Here is a 16,755-nt window from a genome sequence, read left to right as displayed (position 1 = left end):
TGAATAGACGAAGATTCAAACAAGTTTAGGAATTTACCAAATATTTGATATGTGGCAGGGTTGTCATCCAAACCCAGGTCTGTCTGCCCCTAAAGCCCATTTTATTTTCACCCTTCCACATTGCCTCTGTTGACCTTGTACTGTGATGACAGGTGGATCTTCTAGCAATGGTCTATGTGTCCATATCCAAGGTATCAGGTGCTATCGCTAGCCAAGTCACTCAAAATACTCTTTCACTTAAGGAAAAGGGAATTTGTGTGTGCAGACAGAGAGGTTATGCAGTAACCTCAAGAGAAAGAGAGATGGGACCTCTTCAAAACACAATTACATCCCATTCATAATGCACTTCATTCAAGTAAGTTTCCTCTCTGGCACTAACATCTTTAGCCTTTCTTATTTTGGGTTCAACTTCCTAGAATATATTTTATGTGTGCCTAAGTAAAAGTAACATATTATAGTAGAATTATGACATGGCATAAACCATCACTGAGTTAAGAAAAATATTCTCACATCAAAAAAAGGAAAAATAAATAAAAATATTATCACCTCTCAATTTCCCTGACTGGGTTAATTGGAGGTTATTTATTGTTGTGGTGGTGTTGGTTGTCTTGATGATGGTATTAGTCTTGTTTAGTGACCAAAAATTGTGTATATATATATTTAATTCAAATGTTTTATGGTCTTATGTCAATCTCAAAAATAGTTTATCCATGCTCTGCATGAAGTATATATCAATGGACAATAAAATTTCTCACATGGTAAATGCAAAAAAAACAGACTTGATTAGAAAAGTCAGAAAATGTAACTTCTGTATAAAACTAAGTATGAAATCATGCATGTTACAATGGAACATTTTTAACACATCTTATAATCCTGCTCAGAATTACCACTATAATTTTAGATATAGTACAGAGACAGAGACGCATATAGACATAGAGATAGAGCATTTAAAAAAATCCATTTGAACTGAAGAAAACATTGAGTTTAAAGGTTAATAACATGTCACATTTATTCACAGGAAGAGTTCACTTATTGTAAGTGGCTTCCCAACCAACAACCAGAAAGCACGAGCCCTGTTCCCTCAATCTCAGTCCTGGGAGAAAGAAAAGGAGATGGAAACGTTTATGGGGAACAGAGAGGAGGCAGCCAGCCCAGGCCCTGCAGGCCGAGACCATCTCCCTCTCCAGCACATGCACAGAGGTTCCATCTGACTATAGCTCCTGTCATGCTGACTCTTTGCACTTAAAGAAGTTCTGATAGTGGCCATGGCCAATAGGAAGCTCCCGAACATGTCTGAACTTCCCGTTTTTCTCCTGCAAGGACTTCTCGCCTTACTACTAACTGGCTCCATACAGTGTGTGAGTTGGCAAATAGCAAAGCACTGAGGCTATCTCTGAAGTGGTTTTTTTAAGTTTCATGGGAATGATAGGAGTTCCCCAGTCCCTCATGCAGCGGAAGGCCTACTCTACCTCTAGTGCAAAGAGAAGACGCAGGTTAAACAGTGATAACAAGTCTAAAAAGCTAGGTTGCCATCCTGTGTTAAGTAACATGGTTGGTGGTAACCGATTTTCTTTACAAGATAAAAACCACTTTATACACTGCAGGCAACAGGGCACATTCCACATGTGCCTTAGGGCACATTCTACACATTTCCGAATAGGCATTATCCTGTGCCCTCTCCCAACCTTATTCATTGTCTCTGTGGAGTTTTAAAAAAGAAAAGTACTGTTCAAGGTAAGACAGGAGCAAGGGTGACTCACCAAAAACAAGTCAGGAAACGTGTACCAGAAAAGGCCTATGCAGAGGAAAGGGGCCAGTTTGTCTTATTCACTCCAGACGCAAAACTCAAACTGTGAATTCAAACAGGTTAAGGCTTAAGCTGTTCTGCTGCCTGGAGGAGTGGCTCATTTTTAGGGAGCAATCAGCCATCAGCAAATTATCATATACCACTAAATAATCATTGATTTTTCCATTTCATAATTCCCAATCAGTTAAATGTCATTTACTGGAAGAGGCACCATTCCTATGTAAATTCTATGTGATAGCCCTTGCACACACACAAAAACCCCAATTAAGTCTAGAAAAGTAATTCAAAACAGTGGTTCCATAGCTTAGAGATCAAAAACATGTTGGTTGGCTTTCCAACAGTTTTTAGGCAGCATGCCATCATATTCCAAATTCACCAGCTTAAATGAAATAAGGAAGCAAACCTTTAACTAATTAACTAATATACACAGAAAAGAAAAAAGAAACAAAACAAGCCTAAAGAGTTAATAATTAAAATCCAAAAGATGTTGTTAGTTCTGATTATCAAGTTATCATATTTATGTTTAGGCATAGTGAGGGCTTATGCCAAGTATTACAAATTCTCATCTATTAAAAGGCCCACATCCTTTTTCTTCTAAAATCCTATGTCCAGTTAGTGTTTTAATGTCTGTGCTTGAAAACTATCTAAAAATTGCTTTTATTCCTTACGTAAGACATTTTGCTATTCTAACAAATTAGGTAAGTCAAACATGGGAGACCAAGAAAGGGGAGCATTTGTCAGCCTTTACCTGGAGGCCTTCGATAGCCAATCGCAGCATGCTGGGTGTCAGTTTAGAGGCTTGCTTGAAGGTGAAGTTACTCCAGTCTATGATCAAAACAAATCCATTTACTTGAAGCTCAGGATCTTCAATCATGGCTTCTAAAGACAGCAAGATGGCACGTAAAATGTCCACCAGTGTGTACCTAGAAGCAACAGGAGAGTCCTCATTACATCTGATAACCACTGTGGAAAGATCTCAGCACACTAAAAACTACTCTGAAAATACCTAAGAAATATTAGGGAGATGATTTTGTTCAAAAGTATTATTTTAAGAGCAACTTGTTTTGCGGCACTCAGGTGACATGTTCGAATTTAGCATGTATTCTACCAAAACAAACTATCATATTTTGGGAAATACTACAGTTCTCTTCATGTTCACAGCCATTTACTTTACCTCTAGGCCTTCCTATCATTTTCTAAAGTGGCATTTTAACTACTCTGAGAATTGGGCATGATACCTTTTGAAATAGCTCAGGAATGCTCTCAGTAATACTGACATTTCATATGTGCGTATTTGAAAATTTTCTGAATGAGATTTGAGGAGTCTCAACAATAAACAAGAATAGTATATTTGAACAACTATGGGTAAAATTGTCAGCATATTTTAATTACTTGTATTGAGTTTGCTTCATAAAAATAAAAGAAAGGCCCTGACCGCTTTGGCTCAGTGGATAGAGCGTCAGCCTGCGGACTTAAGGGTCCCAGGTTCGATTCCGGCTAAGGGCATATACCTTGGTTGCGGGCACATCCCCAGTAGGGGGTGTGCAAGAGGCAGCTGATCGATGTTTCTCTCTCTTCGATGTTTCTAACTATCTCTCTCCCTTCCTCTCTGTAAAAAATCAATAAGATATATTTTTTAAAAAAGAAAAGAAAGAGGAAGAGATATATGGACAGAAAGAAAGGAACATCAATGAGTACAAAGGGGGAAATTTAACTGTCTATGATAATACAAGCCTTCTGAATTAGGGGTTGGATCTCTAACTTTTTCTGACTTGCACCTTAGTACTGTGTCTGGCACATTGTAAAAATCCAATAAATGCTCTTTACGTTCCCGTAAAATGGACAAGATTAGAGTGCAAAGACACTACTAGTACTGTGGACTGACGTACGCAGTTGGAGGTAAGGATGGAGATTAGAAGCCAAATTTGAGAAGTATTTTAGAAGTAAACTTGTAAAAATTTGACACTTAATTAAATATGGAGACTAAGATGATGGAAAAGTAAAGGATGACCCACAGATCCTAGCTTCAGAGCCTGAATAAACAATATAATGCAAAAAGAAGATGCAGTTGGGGTTGGCTGAAAATGAAGAGTTTGGAATGGAACCTGTAGTACACTCATCTAATAGCAATTAAGTACCTGAAGAGTAGATTCTAAACTCGAGAGCTCCAGGTTGAAGATCCCAGAAACAAAAACATACAGATCCCTAAACTCAAGAAAGCGAAGGAGGTAATGCAACCAGAGCTGAGAAAAAAAAATGAGATACGGTAATTATTCTAAAAAAAGAATTCTAGCACTTTAAGAGGAAGCAACAAAATTATGGAATTTTGAGCACCCTGCATCTCAAGTTTTGTGTGTGTGTGTATTTCTCTTCAGACATTCAGGTGTTCAATAAAAGTTACAGGAAGAAATCTTGACCTCAGAAGGAGGGGGATGGATTAGAAGTGAAATCACAGGCATTGAGTGGAAGTGATAGGCTGACTTCCACTAAATGTTCCCTCACAGTATGGGACAGTGAGTGCATATGAGGGAATAGTTCCATTTTTACTTCTAAAACATTTGGAGGAGAATGGAGAAAGCATAGTATTGCAGAAAGGAAGGAATAATTGACAACAAAAGATCAGATGGCTTCTCACTTTCTCTGGGCCTCATTCTTTATCTGAAAAATTAGTACCGCAGAATGGAATAGGATCTCTCTGGAAGCCCAGCTTTAAGCCAGCATAGAGCATGGTGTCAGGAGATTTCAAGATGAATTTCTTCCCATTCCCTCATTAGCTGGTGAGCCCGGACGTACTTGGCAGAGTATAATCAGAACTGAAGAATATTTGTTTTAATCTTTTACTTTAAAATTTAATGATGATCTTTAGATAGCTTATTACTATTGTAAAAGGCAAAGATCAACAGGTTTTTTTTAAGTCTCTGGATAGTATATAGGCTATTTATAGTCCTAAGGATATGGCATCCTAAAATACTTTCTAAACATATAAGATAATAATTTTTTGTAGAGTTCTATTACTTATTTGTCTTTAAAACTGTGAAATACGGCCCTAGCCAGTTTGGCTCAGTAGATAAAGCATCAGCCTGTGGACTGAAGGGTCCCGGGTTCGATTCCAATCAAGGGCACATGCCCGGGGTTACAGGCTCAATCCCCAGTGCGGGGCGTGCAGGAGTTAGCCAATCAACAATTCTCTCTCATCATTGATGTTTCTGTCTCTCTCCCCCTCTCCCTTCCTCTCTGAAATCAATAAAAAATATTTTTTAAACTGAAACATGTATGGCTGAATACCTTATCTGTCACTTCATGGTTGGCCTATCTCCTTTTTAAATATAATGACCTAACACAATGTTATAACCAAAAGCCTATGGGAAGTTGGAGCAAGAAAGCTATATTTCTGGTTAAAATGTAGACCCTCCTTTAAACAATATTCATTTTAATTCCTGACATTTATAATAATATCACAGCAATAAAAATTAGAAATTAGAAAAGTTCAACTTAGAAATTTTCTCTCATTGTATTCATTCTTGTGTCACCTATAAAAATACCAAATAGCATTAATACCAAAGTAGCATTAAGTAAAATTTGAATCTAAAGTAAGTTTTGGAAGGATGATGCATTGTACATGGAAAAGAATAAATCATGGCACCAGGAAGGGCTGAAAATAAGAGGCAATTTGTTTTAAGTAACCCACTCTAAATAGGTTCTATAGAACGGTGTCTAAGCCAAGAGAAATTTATATGCATATTATTATTCCAACAGAACTAAAATAAGACAGATCTCAGGATCAGCAATGGAATCAAAGCAGGTTGGCAACGTTTTCAAGAGTAAATCTCACCAAGTTTTAAAATTTGATATCCTGCTCCAAAAAAAAGAATTAAATGGTATTTATATAAATAATATTAATGTATAAGTTTAAGAATCACAAAAAGCATCCTAGCTGACTGCATTCAAAGGGCAGGTCAAAACCCCTCTTGACACTCCAGTCCTCTGTTGTCAGACATGTCACATTGCTGCCATTAGCAGCCCAGCAGGCTATTCCTAAGCAGAGCATTATTAAAAGAGATCTTGCTATAAAGTCTGTAAAAAATTTCCAAAGAAATGGAGCATGTTATGTATTTTATCTCTTCAGGAATCCCACCATAATTCTACTCTTTGAAATTATTTTTTACTGTTACAATTTATACAGTGTCAGTGCAGTAAATAGTCCACATGTTCCTGCGTGGGGTTAACACCCCAATTTGTAGGAGCTGCACCATGGCTATTCTTCCCTTGAATGCTGGGAAAAGGCCATAGATAACAGACTAGCACAGCTACACAGCTCTTGACTCCTGACTGTGCTTCCTAAAACAGCATTAGGGAAAGCCTGAATCTGAAATCAACTCGGAGAGGAAGATGAGTAGCATGGAGTAAGAAATAATGCCACCAGTTGAAGGATTTTACAGGTGGCACACCAGTCTAGGCGGACCATGCTCTTGAAATAGATCAAAGTTGCTATAATATAGAAACATGAGATGGGGACTTGGCCACCCGCTTTTCCTATTTACTACCAGTGCAATCAAGAGCAGGGGGGCTTCTTCTCCTGCCTCCAGCCCTGAAAGGCTTTGGGTGCCTACTGGTCCTGTGCTTCTCTCCTGGGGTTCACAGTGCCTCATCCTCTACCACAGTTTACAATCAGGGCAAAGGGCAACCTAAATCACAAACAGGTCATTTCCTTCCTCCTTCCCAACCCTTTCTTTCAGCCTGACAGGGGGAACTGGCATCTTGGCATCACAACACCAAGCAATTTTCCCTTTGTTACTGAATCAATCAGCCATTATTAAATTCTTCATGAAGGCTGCCCTGCCCATCAGTGTTCATTAAGCCAGATCTGAAGCATTTCCTGTTATAAAGGTGCTAGGGGAGAGACAAAGGAGAAGAATTACCTTTATTAATGCCTCGAGGTGTCATTAGTGCTAAAGTTGAGCCCATCTACATGTTTTATATTACTGAGGGGAAATAATAATAATACCTCTATCCATGTAATAGTTTCAGATTTCCAAAGGAATTTCAAATGTATTATCTTAATCTCAAAATGAGCCCAAAGTCTCAGTACTGGCTTTGATGCTATTATTTTGGAGATGAGGACATAGATGAGGTCTCAGCAAATTATAGAGATGAAAACACAAGTCTCAGAGAATGGAAATAGTTTGCCCAGAATCCCCATGGGAGTAAAACAGCAGCCCAGGTGTGAAGCCAGCTCTTTCTGACACCACAGTTCTCTCCACTCCCTGTGGTGTCTCATGCTAGAACAGAGTGTGATGAATAGCTGTTCTGCTTTTTCATGTGTCAGTGGCATAATGTGTAGGAAAATAGATCAGAAAGTCAATACCATCATGGTGCCATGCCAGGTACCAGGACACATTCCAGCCCGGCCCCAACAGGGGACTTTGGTGGAGGAAGAGCAACCAGACATTCAAAAGAATTGGGATGGGAAGAGGCTAAGTCTACCAACCCTGGAGAAAATATGAACTCTGAAATATTCATGTGTCTGGTTTGTATCACTAAGCAAGAAGATTATCTGTGTGGGCCTTGCTGCTATGGGAATGTAGGTGAGTGAGAACAAAAGATGTTTTGTTGGAAATAAAACATCTAGAGAAAAAATGTCTTTCCTTGAAAAAAGGTTTGAAAAGTATACACTGCTGCCACCAAAATAAAATAAAACAGAATTGTGCTGGAAATATACAAACACATCAGGAAGGCAACTCTCCTTGTCAGGGCAGGACACTCTAGCCAGTGCCTGCTTAGTGCAGTCTTTCCCTCAGAATATTCATTGCAGCAACTTAACTTTCTGTGTCAAGTCACCAATATTATGATAGTTAATCCAGACTTTCTAAACCATAGACGATTTTTAAATGATCAGAGCTGGCCTTTTTGATATAATTGTATCAAATTCTGTGTGTTTATCTAGATTTATGTGGCTGTCTTTACATGCAAAAAAAGTTTGACCAATTCACTGATTATGGGTGAAATACTTAACTGCTCTATGCCTCAGTTTCCTCATCTACAAAATATAAATATTAACAGGACCTACCTTGTATGATTCTATTAAAGATTTTATAAGTAAATGTTTAACTGCTTAAAAGAGTGCCTGATACATGCTATAAAAGTGATTTAAAATGAACAAATAAGTTAATTAATTAATTAATTAAAATGAAATGCTAAAAGGTTGAATTTAGTTAACCAAGTAGGCAATGCTGTCTCTAGAAAACACTCAGTAGCTCACAGCTGCCCCTCTGCCCTGAACTTCTCCACTGGCAGAGTCCCCTCATTAAGCACTTACAACTCTCTGGTGGTTATTTAGCTTTTCATGTATTTTCTTCCCACAGATGTTGTATGTCCCTTGTTAGTACAAATAATGTGTTATGTGTGTTTATTTGCCTCCAGCAACTGCTAAATTTCTGTGTGTAACAAACATTAGACTAAAGTGTTCTTTTTTAAAAATTGATTTGAGTACCATTCGCTCGGTTTGATGTTATGAGGACCCGACATACAAGGACATCCTTTCCCTCGTGTCAGTCGTGTCACTTACTAGGTTAATGAAATATACACCTGTCCTCAGTGATGTAAAAGCACTCAAACTTTTTCCCAGAATGGAGGAAATGTATTCATTTACAAAGGATAACTTATTAATTTCCTAACTTGGCTCACGGTTTAAAATAGCTTTAAACATTTCGAGGCACACTTTCAGTGCACTGTAGTAACCTCAAGTCCTTTGCTTCTCTCCAACTTTGTTTAAAGTTTCATATTTGAAACACGCCTGGCTCAGTCCAGACCCGATCAACTTCCTACTGAAGTTACCCTCGGTCTTTGCTGTTATTTCAGAATTGTTTTACTAAATACTTCATAATTGCTCAGTTTTTGGAGACTGTCCTATTTTTTTTTAGAGAGAGAGATTTGTTCCAACTAACATTTGGAATTCTACTAACATTTTTCAGGACAATTTTTCTCTTTCGCATTTTCCATGCTATGGACCAAGGGCATAGTTTGGAATGAGCTGTCGTTTCCAGAGCTTTGTTAAAAGAGCATCCTTATAAGAAAGCAATGCGGAAACTCTGCTGGAGCAGAAACCCCGCGGAATCCACACCTGCCACTTCTAGCTTTGACCTAATCTCCAAGTCCACCCAGAATAGAGCACAGCGGTGCTCCCAGGATCTTGAAGGTAAACATTCCTGATCCTGTCATGATATATAACACCGTGAAGTAAAAGTAGAGAAATATTTTAAGATTTTAATAAATTGAGCCAAGGTCTTGAAAAATCAAGCCAAAAAAATTATCTTGTGTAGTCCATGGTTACTTTTTAAATTTTAATCCGTCGTCATCATAAATCTTTCAATTTGGAGATTGGTCACATTATTTTAATAAATGGAAGCATAATCATAATTCAGTCTGAAACTGCAAATAGCTAGTCATTTGTATAATATTTTCTTTTGTATGAAAAGCCATACAAAGTAAACAAGCTGACAATAATATGGTTTTTAGGCAAACTCCAGGATCAGTTTCAGGATCATAGCAGTGTCTAACCAGTCAGGCTTCTACCCCTTCCAGAGCTTCAATACTCTAAGTGATTATCAATATCCATTATGACAAGCCAAACAGAGTGCAAGATGGTCAGTGCTTTCGGAATTGCCACTATGTTAAGAATTATTTTCATTTAACTGTATTTAATGGTTTTCCTATCATTATTAACCAGATTCCAGATAAATTATTGTTTGCTGTACTAAAGTATAGAGAACTACTTTATAAGTAATGAGGTAAAGTACAACTTGATGGCTAAAAATTACAGGTCAACTATCAGAATATGTGTCATCATTATATTTCAGGTGACACAATTCACTCATGAATATTCCCAATATATATGACTACTCAGATACCTGCTCTCATGTCCTAGGGCAGTGGTTGGCAAACTGCGGCTCACGAGCCACATGCGGCTCTTTGGCCCCTTGAGTATGGCTCTTCCACAAAATACCATGTGCGGTCGCGCGTACAGTGCGATTGAAACTTCGTGGCCCATGCGCAGAAGTCGGTTTTTGGCCTGGGCGAGTCTATTTTGAAGAAGTACTGTTGATATTTGGCTCTGTTGACTAATGAGTTTGCCAACCATTGTCCTAGGGTGTAGATCATGATCTAGTTTTATTCCAAACTTCCTTTTCTAGCATCCTTTGCAATCTCTTCTAGCTTCATGGTACATCATCCTCACATTCTGTTGTTGAAATCAGGTGGAAATTTGAAGGATCTGTTGAGTCCTAAGCAGGGCACTATCTCTCATGAAAGACATACAGAATGTAATGTATGGAGGGCTACTGCATCTTAGTGATGCAGTGAAATAACCCAATTGTTTTTAAATGTGTAGAATTTACTCTCACTTTCAGAAATTATGTTAGATGATCTGAAAGAAAGGAGATTACATTTTATGAATATTTTCCAAGGACATCCTGCTCAATAAATGTAATAAATCATCTAAGCCTATTCTGTTCTTTTTCAAAAGAACCACAAATCAAACTGAAAGTCACTTTGACATTTCAGTATTTCATTTTTTTAAGATTTATTAGAAGGTGGGTACACTGTAAATATTATTTTACCTCAGTCTTCCTGAAAATTTCATGTCTCTTGTAAAGACTTTGGAAGTGGTCCAAATCAATATGCTGAAACTGACCTGCATTATATTGCAGTAGAAAGAGACACTGTTTTATTTATAGTCATCATCTCACACCTATTTACTATTTCCAGTCTCCTGGGAAGCACAGGAAACTGTCCTACAAATTTAATATAGGAGAAAGTATGTATTAGGTAACTTTCTACTTAGGATTATTTTTTAGATGTATAACCGAATTCAACTAAAGAAATATTTATTGAGCATTAACTCTAGCTCAGGTGCTCTTATAAAATAATAGCATAAGGCTTAGTCTTTTTTATATACAGATTAATTATTTCAGAGGTCTTTACAAAGCTCTTCAAAACTTATTTTAAAAAATCTTCTGTTTCCCTTTGGGAAGTTGAAAATAACCTGTTTTCCAAATAAAAGGGGGGCATTATTTCTAACTGACTTCTGGAATTTCCCTCTGTAACTGTAGACATTCCCACCTATTGTTTCTTTAAAACAATGCTCCTTTCTGTGTAAGGTGTTGAAAGCCAGGTGAATCACTGATCAGCTCAAGGAAGGGGGTCCGAATTGTGTTCAGATGAGCAGTCAGTCTTCTCCAGAGACCCAAGTTGTTTGGGCTGCAGGATCAGAGCAGAAAGGTGAGAACACCAGACATGGCTATCCACCTAACACAGCAACAGTGAGGTAAATATCTAGGGAAGGTGGTAGAAATTTCCATAGGAGCCAAGGCAGATAAGACTTGAGGCTGCAGCACGGAAAAAGAAAGGGGGATCGGGCCAAAGGTAGGAGAAGGGCTGGTGCTGTGCTGGTGCTGCCAGAAATGCAGCTGTCCCGCAGGTTTCTGGGCAGTTATGCACATGTACCAATGATAGTGGTTTACAGAGGATGCCAAGAGAATGGACCTGTTTATCCACTAGTCCTTGTTATTGGGTATATGTAGGTTTGGGAAGGAGGGCAGGTAGGGAGAGGGAAGGAATAACTTTTTTTTTAGAATGTAGAAGGAGGAAACTCAACTGAATTTTGGTGAAACTCTAAATAATTTGTATACCTTTTGACTTTGATGTACTATAACTTCATGATTATGTCTACGCATTTACATCCATAGAAGCAGAATTCACAATTATTAGTCTAGAACCTGATAGGGTATTTTCATAAGACACAGCTTCTCATTTTTAATTTCACATGTACAAATTTTTTAATATTTAAAGTTTTTATGTAGACTTAATAAAAATAGTTTTATATACCAATTAACAAATCTTCTCCCATTGTAGATTTCCAGGGAGATAGATTTTGATTGCTCATAACCTATCCTTTATAGAAAAGTATAAAATAGACAACAAAAATATAGTCTCTTTAGTAATCTGGAATAATCAACTTCCCATATACATAAGAACTGTTAAGTGATGTTCATCTTAATTAGGTTTATACATAAGTGTGAATATTAGCTCACTTATAGATATAAATTAAAATGGGTCTAATGTAAATGCATGTCTCATGCTAAGTGAAATAAGCCAGCCAGAGAAAGACAGATACCATATGACCTCATTTATCTGTGGAATCTAATGAACAAATAATTTAATAAACAAAATAGAAACAGAAGGATAGATACATAGAACAGACCGACAGCTGTCAGAGGGAAGGGAGATTAGGAGGCAGGGTGAAAAAAGGTGGAAGTGGGCAAAGGGGAGGATAAATGGGGATGGAAAGAGACTTTACTTTGGTCAATGAGTGAATAATGCAGGATGCAGATGTTTTATTGAGTTGTACACTTGAAACCTGTATAGTTTTATTTACCAATGTAACCCCAATAAAGTCAATAAAAATTAATATACATTGAATAATAAGAAAGAAAGAAAGAAAGAAAGAAAGAAAGAAAGAAAGAAAGAAAGAAAGAAAGAAAGAAAGAAAGAAAGAAATGCATGTCTCCCTAAATGTGGTCTGCCTAATATCTTTCAGACTTTGAAACATATTTAAATATAAAATTTCCACAACTCCCATTTAACTGTAGCTTAATAAACAAAGTTCTAATCTAATTGACAAAAGGAAGAGTAGGTTTCTTTCTTGAATAAAAGTTTTCCATTTTGATATATACAATCACTGGTTTGCATGACCCTACAATGTACTTGTCAGATTTTTTTTAAATGTTAAAGAAAAATTGTGGTCAAAGAATGGTATTTCATGGTCCTTTAAATTTTGCTACCAATAAAAAGTAAAATATGATCTCTATAACTAACCAAAGTAAGTAACAGGACTCCATTCTCCCTCAATGGCTAACTCTATTAGTTTCTTAGTTTTATGATTTTAAGATTCCTCAGGTAGTAGGTTGTCTTTATATTTGCCTAAAAAATGATTGTAGTAGTTCTCAACCTAGAATTACAGAGAAAAGGTAACCAATTAATGGGTAAAAACCTGTTAAAAGTATTAATTTACATTCTAAGATCCCAAGACTCTGAAAGGCCTATCTAGAAATCTATAAGATATCCCAGCCACTGAAAAAAAGTCTTTGACAATTGAACCAGAGATGGTTTAAACTAACTTGATGCATCAAAAGTCCCCATTCACAGAACTAAAAAAACACACCAATATTTTAACAACCAGCTTCTTATAATTCATGGTTCTGATAACATGTTTAAGTTCCATGAAATACATTTACCTTTGAACTTCATTGAAACTACCTTACACAGGAGTGTTTATAATTTCTTCTATCTGTTAGTCTGAGGAAATAGTTCTGATTGAGGAAGTAGAGGAGTCACTCTCTCCCTTTTTCTATCATCTGTAGATACAATAAAAATATGTCTTCTCCATTGAAAAGCAAGAGAGCTCAAAAAGTCTACCAACTGACATATCTAAACATTTTCCACTTCCTTCCAAGAGATGAAAAATCACATCAGACAGGAAACATCTTTAGATGAGTGACAGGTGTGGAGCGGCACACCAGCCAGCCTTGATTTCAGCGTCCGTAGGCATGCTCAGCACCAGAGGATACAACTCTGCCTTTTCATTGAAGTGACACATCATATTATCCCTTCATCTGCACATCACCAAGCAGAAAAGTTCCCAAGCAATAAAACTACTTGATCTCGGTTGAATGCCAGGCTACCCTTAAAAGATAATGTACTAGAGACAGATGATGATGATGATGATGATGATGATGATGATGATAATGAAGATGGTGATCATGAAAATGATGATGATGAGTCTAGTTTAAGAATTTATTTAGAAAGAAAAATGTATTTAGAAGGAAGGAGAAAAAGTTGTCTCTATCCTCACTAATTTCTCCAGAGAACAGTGAACTTATTTAGGAGGTGAAAAAAAATTAACACATTTATTTAGAAGTTCAATTATTTTGATTGCAGCACAAGAATAGGGTGTGGGAAGCACTTTAAGCTGCAGTAGAAGCTGGTGCTAGAGAAGAGTTACAAAGGTTTCAAACAAGCCCCTCCCACATCCCCAGGGTGCCCACCAAAAACTCATTTTTTAGTTCCATTTTCTCTTTTTTCCCAACCAAATAAACAAAAGCATGAAAGCTGTAAAGTAATGGCTACTCGGGGTAAATTCTGGAAAATGGGAGAATAAAAGAGTCCCTCGTATGAGTTGGGATTTGGGATTTACCTGCTCTGATCCCAGTTGGCAGCAAAAAGGACTAGAATCTTCCTGCCATAGTGGTCCAGATTGGCCAGGCCCCCGGGAAAGCCATCCTTCAGTGCCTGCTTGATGCCAGGGTCCGTGGCCTTGAAGCTTTTGAACATGTCCAGGTTCTGCTGCCGGTACTCAAAGTACTGGGCCAGGAGGCGGAAGGCCTCGAAGTGATGAAACTTCCTGGCCCGCAAGAAGCGTAAGATGAAGGCATCATCTGTGCGCAGAAAGCCGATGTCCGGCCTGGTGATGACCATGTCCCTCACCTCCTGGATGTCCTGGTGGAGGGTGTCCGGGTTCTCATTGAGCTCCAGGCGAGCTTTCTCCAGGGTCTCCGGGGACAGCCCGGCTTGTAAATGAGTCATTGTTTTGCTGGTCCCGAGCCTCCCTGCAGCACACCTGGCCCTGGCCTCCACCACACTCTGGCCTCCAGACCTCGAAGCCGCCTGCTTCCTCTTCTTCACAGGAAATGATTTGTCTTGGTGTCCAATCAAGTACCCTGTTGCTCCCGCCTTCCCGCCGCTTGTCAATGCAGGATATAAACTTCTCTCCCCGCTCGCCTATCAAAGCGCCTCCACTTCGGTCCCCTCTTCCCTTTCCTTTAAAGAGATGCGGACCTCACTCCTCGTCTTGTCCTTTCTCTCACGGAAGACAACACCCCTAAGCGCACCGGCACGGGCGGCGCTGATCTCGGTCCTGCCCTCTGCTCCCCCAAGAGGTGACAAAAACAGCCCCCACGCGCATCGCAGCCTCCGCGCTCCCTGCCTCTGCGGTCCCTGCGAAGGATGCTCCCGCCGGGGATGCCGACGGGGAGGCTGATGGATAAGGAGCTGGCTCTTCCGCGCGGAGCTCCAGGCGGGGGAAGAGCGTCTTTACCAGAAAGAAAAGGAGAGAAAGCGAGAGGAGAGGGGCTTATTTCCCTGTCTGCTTTTCAACGAATCTATTTTTAAAGAGATGTTGGTGGGATTTTTATTTTAACTGATTACGATCCCAATAGGTGGAGACTCTGCAGAGAGCTCACCGTCCCTCCGCCCCCCTCAGAGACACCCGTGATCTCATGAGGCACCAGGAGGGTTTTGGTGGCGTTGGTCCCAGCGGGGGCTCCCCCAACCCCACCCCCAACTTCTGCCTCTTTCTCTGGCCCTTTATGGCAACGGACTTGCCGCGGGGGCCTGGGGGAGCTCTCTGGGAACGTACATTGCAAAGGCTGGGTGGGGTGAGAGGGTGGAGAAGAGGAGCGGAGAATAACAGCAAAATGTCTCTACCTTTCCTATGAAACCCCGGAGCAAGAGAGGAGAGCGAGCAGCCGGCTCCTACCGGCGCACCCGGAGGCCGGCGGGGACGTGGCAATGCGGCACTCCCTGGCACCCAGCAGCCGCGGCTCCGGCGGCGGCCAGAGCAGCATCAACTCCTCGGGGTGGGGTGCATCCAGCAGAGAAGAGGGGCGCGAGCGGGGACCCGGGCCGAAGACGCACAGGGGAGCCGCCGTGGACACATGGCCCGCGAGCCACCCGCCGTCTCTCCCGGCAGGAGGGGGGGTGGGGGTGCGGAGCTCAGGGTCCCCGCTGTCCCGGGCCCTCGCCCGGCCCTGCCATTCCCATTTGCAGACGCGAAGGAGGGGAGCGGGCAGGGATGGCCGGGGGAGAGCAGGCCACGCGGGCGGCCGCCGCCTTTGTGCGTCCGGAGCCGCCTGGGCGGCGGGCGCGGCGGGGCGGCTGCCAGAGGCGCGGGCCTCTCCCCGGGCGCCCCGGGCCGGCGGCGGGAGTCGGGCGCGCCCCTCCGGCCGCTGCTGCGGTGGCTCCAGCTGCCGCTGCTCAAAGGGGGACCTGGTGCAGCCCAACTCCTCTCCAAGGATCCCAGCGCCGATCTCGCGGCGACGTCAGCATTCACTCGGCTCGCGCACGCCCTCCCCGCCTCTGCCTGACTCGTTTGGGTAGGACGGCGATTTTTGTGTTATTCCTACATCCCGAGCCCCAAGTTTAGCCCGTTCCCGGCCCCCGCTCCCCAGCCCGCGACTCCGGCAGGCATCGCCCGGCCAGGCGGGGGGTTGTCCCCTTGCAGCCTCCCCACGCCCCCTCCCACCCTTTGTGTGCAAGACCCTGGAGTGGCCAGGCGGGTAGCTGTTGTAGATGGTAATTCACATGGACACACACATCTGCTCGCTTGTTCCTGTAGGAGGTAATTTTGAGGTGGAAAGAGAACGGAAACATTCTGTACTTTCTGCATTCGTTGTTGCAATGTTTAATTTAGAAAAGAAGACCGGTGTTCCCAAAGCATTGTCAGCCTCCGGTGGAACTTACATGAATAGTGTATTTCAACAGTCAACTCTGGCTGCTGCATTCCCATTGAAGGGGATGAAAATGAGCCGCGGGCGGGGCCGGGGGGGGGGGGCGCGTTGGGCGAGGAGACAGTTCTTAGAGGAAGAGAAAAAAAAATAGACACTCTTTGACTCATTTCTTCTCTCTTAATAAAACTAATATTCCTGGAGACATATCCAATTCTTCACTCAGTTTTATGCGCCTACACACTAGAACCATCATAAAGAACAGGAATCTTTAAGCTTGAAATTATTGTCTACTGCTTTGAGGAAAAGGAAATGTTTTCTATTTTCAAAGCACATGTGTTCCTGAGCGAGAGCAGCTTTTGGCTGACGACATGTATAGAACCGGCTCCT

The 16,755-nt window shown here is 40.8% G+C and overlaps 1 protein-coding gene across 1 annotated transcript in view; it reads right to left on the bottom strand.

Annotated features, from left to right (window-relative positions):
* CLVS2 (clavesin 2) overlaps positions 1 to 15,916 on the bottom strand; it is a 61,414-nt gene extending 45,498 nt beyond the window's left edge. Inside the window, exons 1-3 of the mRNA XM_036318499.1 lie at positions 15,347 to 15,916; positions 14,058 to 14,951; positions 2,556 to 2,730 (exon numbers count right to left, since the gene is read on the bottom strand). Coding sequence (XP_036174392.1) covers positions 2,556 to 2,730; positions 14,058 to 14,446 — 564 coding nt within the window. The 5' untranslated portion in view covers positions 14,447 to 14,951; positions 15,347 to 15,916. The remainder of the gene's footprint in view (positions 1 to 2,555; positions 2,731 to 14,057; positions 14,952 to 15,346) is intronic.
* Between the last annotated feature and the right edge of the window lie 839 nt (positions 15,917 to 16,755).

This window comes from Myotis myotis, unplaced genomic scaffold (genome assembly GCF_014108235.1).
Source record: "Myotis myotis isolate mMyoMyo1 unplaced genomic scaffold, mMyoMyo1.p scaffold_m19_p_7, whole genome shotgun sequence".
NCBI classification, from domain to species: domain Eukaryota; kingdom Metazoa; phylum Chordata; class Mammalia; order Chiroptera; family Vespertilionidae; genus Myotis; species Myotis myotis.
This window is presented reverse-complemented; position numbering and strand designations above follow the sequence as displayed.